The sequence below is a fragment of the Benincasa hispida genome, chromosome 8, assembly GCF_009727055.1.
Source record: "Benincasa hispida cultivar B227 chromosome 8, ASM972705v1, whole genome shotgun sequence".
Taxonomy (NCBI): Eukaryota; Viridiplantae; Streptophyta; class Magnoliopsida; order Cucurbitales; family Cucurbitaceae; genus Benincasa; species Benincasa hispida.
Window position 1 is genome coordinate 60,834,243 of NC_052356.1, and position 7,908 is coordinate 60,842,150.

Consider the following 7,908-nt stretch of genomic DNA (forward strand, 5'->3'; position numbering starts at 1 on the left):
AAGGAGTTCCTGTGAATAAGGAGAGGTATCAACGCCTAGTAGGAAAACTGATTTACTTGTCTCATACTAGGCCCGACATCTCCTATGCTGTGAGTGTAGTAAGTCAGTTCATGCAGAGTCCATATGAGGAGCACATGGAAGCTGTGACTCGAATTTTGAGATATTTAAAGTCCACCTCTGGGAAGGGCTTGGTATTCAGGAAACATGACACACGAAGCATCGAGGCATATACTGACTTAGATTGGGCTGGATCTGTGACTGATAGAAGGTCAACCTCAGGGTACTGTACCTTTGTATGGGGAAATTTGGTAACTTGGCGGAGTAAAAAACAGGGTGTAGTGGCCAGAAGTAGTGCTGAGGCAGAGTATAGAGCTATGAATCTGGGAGTGTGTGAAGAAATCTAGTTGCAGAAAGTTTTATCTGATCTTCACGAGAGTAGTCCAGGGCCTATGAAGCTGTATTGTGATAATAAGGCTGCCATCAGTATTGCGAATAATCCCGTGCAACATGATAGAACCAAACATGTGGAAATTGACAGGCACTTTATTAAAGAAAAGTTAGACCGCGGAGCTATTTGTATTCCCTATGTACCTTCAATCCAATAGATTGCCGATGTTTTTACGAAAGGGTTATCGAGACAGACGTTTGAAGCTTGTATTAGCAAGTTGGGTCTTGCCGATATCTATGCCTCAACTTGAGAGGGAGTGTTGAAATACGTTAAATTAGCCCTAAGGGCATTTTTGTCTTTTTACTATATTTGCTAAATTAGGGTTTCATCTTATTCTATTTATATCTGAGGTTGGGTCTATTGTAAACATGACATAAAATAATAAGTTCTTTTCTACCGTGGTTTTTCTTCCCTGAATTAGGGTTTTCCACGTAAACTCCTTGTGTCATCTTCTTTTCCTATTTCAATAGATGACAATTTCACAAGGTAATATATTAATATGCAATGTAACACCCGAATTGTTTCCCCTTGCATAAAAAACTGAACCACTGATAGTTTTACAATCAGAAGGACAATTATCATGTATCTTATGTTATTTAATATTGACAATGGAATTTCATTTTGTAACTACTTCTCTGTTAGTAAGAAATGCTTCTTATTATTATATGTATATGAGCATTCAAACAGCTTCAAAACAAAACGAGGGAGAATTCCACCTCATAGAAAAGATGCTTCATGCGGTCACTTATCAGTCGACTTTCATCTCTTAAAGCCAAACTGATGGCAGGATGCAACCAGTGAGCAGTTCTGAGCCATGCCTCCACAGAAGGGTGGTTTGCAGAGACATGGCACCACCATATAGGTCCAGCTGGTCGCTTCCAATAAGGTGCTACAAGATCTGCAACTGTAAGGTCGTCTTCTTCATCCATAAAATCACATGACATTGAGGCCCATTCCGCATCTACTTGTATCGTTTGAACCAGCTCTGATATTCTGTCCCATCCTATAGGTAACCAACTATTGCTCTCAACTTTTTCTCTTTCACAAAACTGGCCACATGGGCTCTTCAGATCCTCCGAGGATGTAGGTTCGAATAATATTTTCCTCTCGTGTGTATTGGCATTGCCATTATTCAGTTCAGTCGTAGGCAACAGCATGGTTGGAAATTCACTATTCATTTGTCGCCTATCTGTCATCTTGGATTTGGATTTTGAATCAATTGATTTTTTTGGTCTCCCAATATATTCAAAAGCACAAATAAGCCCATCTGTCCAAAGATCACATCCAAGTGCGGCATCCTTGTTAAAAGGTTTGTGGGCTTCTGGTTTCTCCACACTATTTCTATGAGAGCTATGGTGGACATTCATTTCCTTAAATTTGTATCCTGATAAGCAGATCAGGGAGATGACATATCAGCAGCAAAGCAAGAATATTCTCATTCTAGAAATGCACAGGCAATATCATTCCAATCCTGGAGCCACCTACTCCGGCATGAACACACCATGGAGAACGACAGAAACAAGTATCTCTTTTATAGGCTCCTTTTTCGTTTGAAGTTTAAATTCACTCCCATGAATAGTCATTAACAGTGTTCAATTCAGCTCAAATCACCAATACCGCACCAAAAAGTAGACACAGTCAGCAGAATCAACCATCCAGATAATTGAAATAACAAGTTTTTAAAAGCAAAATCCCCTCGTTACACCGTTTCGAGAACTTGTACAATTCAATTAAATTCAATTATCAACCAGCATGCTAATTTCAGACTAAAGTGCCTATCAAACCGATCTAGATGCAAGAAAATCGAAAAAAAAAAAAGTAGCAAAATTTGAACTCACCGGAAAATTCAGGCGATGCGTCGAACTAAAGCAGTAAATATACGAAGGTAACGATCACGACGAGAGTGAGAGGTGAACTGCACAACTGCGATGAGGAACTTCAACACTGCTTGAGATTCCACGGTTAGTGGATAAAATGCTTCTGTAGCTATGCGTTGAAGCTCCGCTACTCCTAACCGGAGCCGCAAGCGTTATCCATGGAGACGCATGAGCTGGTAACTGGTAAGCGGCAAGGCTTCAATCGTCGCCGTCCGGCTTACTTCTTTCAATTCCATTTTGTTTGTCATTGAGCAATTGTCACATGCGATTAAAGTGTTTCAGATTTTGGACAAAATGGGGTTAATTGGATAAAGGATGTACTTCTGAGGAAAAATTAAGGAAAAAGGGTCCTTTTTAAAAAAGAAATTAGCTAAATTCTCATAAGGTGGAGATCTAGATTATTGTGTTTATTTTGTAGTACTGTGAAATGTTCGACATCTGAAAATTCTCAAACATTCTTGAATGCTCGAACGAATAACATCTGGAGAGTTTTGGATGTCCATACATGTGTTTTCCACGTTCCTGAATTGAGGGCGTCCCCATTTTATTTTTTATCCTTCCTTTTTATTTTATTTTACATATATATTATTCTTTATGTGCATTATATAATTAAAATAAATACTGGCAACCATGTATATCATATATTTCAGTTATATCATATTTCTTATTGTTTTTTTTAGCAATATATTCAAATTTTGATTTAAATTAATACTTATTTTATAAAAATCTTAAATTATGATGTATTATTTGATTGAGAAACATAACATAAAAAATAATATAAATTGTATTAATTCTAAAAGAATTTCATATTAATAAAAACAAATATGTTATATAAGTTCAAATTATATCAAATTAATTATAAAGTAATAAATAGTCGTAAGAGCATTCTTGAAACTTTATATAAATTTAAAACATTTTTTAGTAGAAATCCTACGAAATAAACATAGTTATCAAAATATTCTCAAATATTTACAAAAATATTCCTACAAAACAAACATGGTAATCTAAGATGTTGGACATCTATAATTCCTAATATATATAATTATGGGTATCTATGATTGCAGTTATCTACATTCCCAACAAACGACCCTCAAAGGAGTTTTACAAATTCTCTCTTTTTCTTTTTCTTTTTTCTTTTTTTAATTCGTTTGTCTTATGTACATTCTTTCTTTTAACATTTTTTTTTTTTCTGTTTTAGTCTTTTGGAAAATTGTCGATTTTGACCTAAAAAGTTTTTTCCCATTCAAAAGTAACCTCATTTTGAAAATCCATTTTTTTAACCTCTTTTACAAACTTTTCAGACTTAAGTGGTTCCACGTAAAAATACAATTTTGCCCCTCAATAGAATTCAAAAAGACAAATCTTATTGTAAAGACTTCATCTTCCCATGGAAGTTAAGGTTTTTTACTTCTTCTTTTCGTTGAGTTTTCAACCATTGTTGAACTCTCTTCTCACAAAGATTTCCCTACCTCTATAAAAAAGATACATCTTTTGTGGTTGTTGAACGTCTTCGTTTCCCCTTCACCTTATTCGGATTTTGACAAAAGGTACACAAGTACCTTTTCCGGTACCTTTTCCATTTTCTTTCTTTCTAAATGATTAATCGATTCTATTGTTTATAGGGGGAGTCTGTATGATTTCTGGTAGGAATGTGTAGTGAAAAACCCAAACCCCCTTTTTTATCAACGACATATTCGCCGTGAAGTTACTTGAAGATACAAAAGATGGAAATCAACGCAACTTTACAAGACAAAACTTTTTGTCTCATAAAGTTGAGTTGATTTCTGTCTTTTGTCTCGTTAAGTAATTTTACAAGACATATATATATAACTTTACAAGTCAAACGACGGACTATCTCGTTTGTCTCGTAATGTTGTAAGTTTGTCTTGTGAAGTTACTTTACGAGACAAAAGTCTTACTTACAAACTCAACTTTACGAGACAAAAGACAGTCTGTAGTCTTGTAAAATTGAGTTGATTTATGTATTTTGTCTTGTGAAATAACTTCACAAAACGTTTAGAACATTACGAGACAAACAACAGAGAGCACAACTCAAAATATTTTACAAACGTTACATCGTGAAGGTGAAATAGGAGGCAATTGAGATACTGGATGACCCAAGCTATTGTATGTTTGCTTACAGTTTCTTTAATGCGCCTGTAGGGAAAAGATGTTGTGCATTTTGTTGATGCGGATGTATAATCCAAAACGATTTCTCTTATATCATGACTAAGGATGTTAGTGGCCCATCTGGAGCTGGAGGGATGGGGGATATTGCATCGGATCCCTATGGAGGAGAAGCTGAGGGAAAAAAGGATAACTCAGTTGTCCTCGCTCTCCAAATCATTCCTAACATCGTCAAGGATATTCGTAGTCCTTAAAAAACGACATTTGAAGGATAGAAGTTAATTATAATTGACTCATAGGACATTAGTGTCATGGAAACTATGCCTCAAGTGCCATTGGCACAAGTAAGGATGAGTCTAATGATGATAAATCAAATTACTCTCTCGCAAATTCGTATTTAAGCTAATTTACGTTTTATTAAAATAGGAATCATATGTTCATCCTGACAGCGTGGCGAAACAGATGAAGACTGCTGCCTCGATCGACATACATAGTTCGCGTAAACAAGGCCCGAGAACAAAACACAAACGCAAGACATACAGTACATTTGTTACCAAGACCCAACCAGTTGATCCTTTACACATTTTACATACATTGTTATATCAAGTTTATTCATTTCTGTCATTCTGGTTTTGTAATTTAGATGGTACAACCAATGGACGATCAAGGAAGACAACCAGTCGTAAGGGCAAAACATTCATAACCTCAATTACCAAAGTTGTTGAAGTTAGTATATTACGATGTCGATGTGTGCTTTCGAATGTTGTACTACGTTCCTAATAGTTATTTGGCAGGATATATCCACAAGAACACAAGATCGTTCGAAAATAGATGAGGAATTCCAAAAGTACCTTAGGGCCTAAGAGGAACAGTGGGAAGCTAATCGATTGATGGTGAAACATGAGGCAGTTGATGAAGGAACTCCGTTTATATAGGACATTTGAGCGGAAGCGGATCGTCCAAATCCTATTGTGAATGAACTCATGCATTTACAGTGATACAGAACAGATTATGCAATATAAACTAAATTACAACGTGCTTTTGAAAATAAAACCAAAGGTTGAGTTATTATACCTTTGAAGAACCCTTCTTCAAGATAATCTCTCGATCGTTCACGAACGCAGCGAACAACACGACCTCCCTCGAACAGCAACGAGCTGCAACTCGATCATCGAGCAAACCGGATACTGCCACTAGATTACCATGGTATTCTCGGTGTAAGAATCCAGGAGTGGTGGACTCTGACTTATTTTGGTTTAAGGGAAGGTTTAGAGTTTAGGAGAAAGACGATCGAGTAAAGGAAAACAAGGTCGTGTAGAAGATGAAGTCTATCGCATAGACAATGTACTCGATCGTGTAGACTCTCAAGTGATCGTATAGTAAGACTTTCTTACTTGATTGCTTATCACGTCGGTTTATCACTTGTCTCTTGGAATAATTAAAACCATTTCTTTTATCCCACTTTCTCCATAAAACTTAGTGACAAAAGAATTTAATTATCAAATAATTAATAAATATAAATAAATATGATAACTAGCTTATCATATTATATTTATAATCTATAGTTTTAATATTGCATCATATACAATATATAAACCATAATTTTTTTTCTTTATTTTATGGCATTTAATATAGATAATATTTATATTAAATTTAATAACTATGAATCTTATTCATAGAAAATATATTTGAATCATATTCAAATATTAGTTCCTCCAATCAAACAATAATGTATCAAATACATTATATCAATTATATCATATATAATTTAATTAATTTAATTATATCATATATAATCAAATTCCCTCTTATTAATTTGAACATTTCAAATTAATCCCAAAAACTGATTCTCAACTTAAATCCATTGAGCTACCAAGGGGACCTTATAGACTTGTAGCTTGAAGCTTCAACGGTATGTGAATAACTGACTAAACAATCACATTATCCACCATCCGTTAACTCTCAGGCAGTCCACTAAAGACCGACACCTGCATTCTTCGCACTACTGATATATTTATGTGTCCATTGGATATAACCAATCAACAGTACAATGACCATTCACAAATCGCTCGTAAGTATAGCTGGGCCAAATTACCATTTTGTCCTTGTAGTTACATCCAACTTCTTAAGTACCACTGACCTCTCTAATGAACGATATATCATAGTCCCACTATAGCTAAACCCCTCTTGGGTCAAAAGAGGATGTGGCACCACATTGTTCAAGACCCGGAATCAGCCTTTAAGGGAGCAATTTATTTACTTATCCCTGCTTCGAGGAAGAAGTGAATTCTATCTTGTGTAGCTGAGTTCACAGCTCCCCAATCAGACGAATCCTCAAAATGGTAGGCTTGTTGAGTCGGCGATCTGGCCGCTCTCACCCATGCAAATCAAAGGACCGCCCTCATAGGTAGAAGTTCACAACTCACTCAGGATTAAGGTCATGTTACCTATGGTTATCCTAGTGAAATGAAAGTATCAATTATGAACAACGTTATATAACGAGACTAATTTCGTGGTCCAGTTTTATACAAAATCCTTTGTATAGAATATCCTCACTCTCATGTCTAATACATGAATGATCAGGATCAGATCATTTGTAGCACTTTACAACATTTGTAATACCTACAAAGTGGGTCATACTCGTAGTGTTACCAGGATAAGGTACCTAGTCTTATCCATATATTACAGATCATTTAGGTTATCATTTAAAGCACGATTCATTTGTATGTCTCTACATACGTGTTTAAGTTACAACGATAACTATGGATCTTAGTTTATTGATTTGTGGTTAATGCAACTAAAATATCAAATATTTCATAGACAATGTGAATAAAATATCATATATTATAAATCACAGAATGTTTGTTCATACAAGTGTTTACAAACTACAAGACCCTACGAGATTTAGGGCATCAACCCTAATAGTTAACATACTAGATGACCCAAATCCAGTTCCAGTTATGTCACACATTTCAGTTGTTGGGGTTGATGCCCTAATTCCGAGGCTTGAACAATGTGGCACCACACCCTTGTTGGGATTAGTGTCCTAATTCTTTTGGAGTCTCATTTTTTTTTGTAAAGATACACATTGTTCAATAAATAAAATAATTGTTATTTAGTTCTGACATTTACTCATATCCAATAAACAAAGCTTCTTGGTTATCTTATGTGAACTTAAGCATATATATGTGATATACAAGTGGATCATGCCTTAACTGATAACCTAAATCGGTCTGTAGTATAAGGATTAAGGTGGGATACCTGATCCTCGTGACAGTACGGATACGGCCTGCTTTATAGAGATTTGCAAGTGTTGTAAACTACTACAAATGGTAGATCTTAACCATTCATATGGAGATGTGGAGCGGGGGTGTCCTATACAAAGAGTTTGTATAAGACCTGGACTACGAGATGACTAGACTCTATATATAACGTCGTTGATACTAGAGACTTGCA

General features: G+C 35.5%; 1 protein-coding gene across 2 annotated transcripts in view; it reads right to left on the bottom strand.

Annotated features, from left to right (window-relative positions):
- The window catches only part of LOC120083181, a 13,713-nt gene extending 11,079 nt beyond the window's left edge, over positions 1-2,634 (bottom strand). For both annotated transcript variants that reach the window (XM_039038818.1, XM_039038817.1), the window contains exons 1-2: positions 2,287-2,634; positions 1,165-1,832 (exon numbers count right to left, since the gene is read on the bottom strand). In XM_039038818.1, coding sequence (XP_038894746.1) covers positions 1,165-1,815 — 651 coding nt within the window. In that variant the 5' untranslated portion in view covers positions 1,816-1,832; positions 2,287-2,634. The remainder of the gene's footprint in view (positions 1-1,164; positions 1,833-2,286) is intronic.
- Between the last annotated feature and the right edge of the window lie 5,274 nt (positions 2,635-7,908).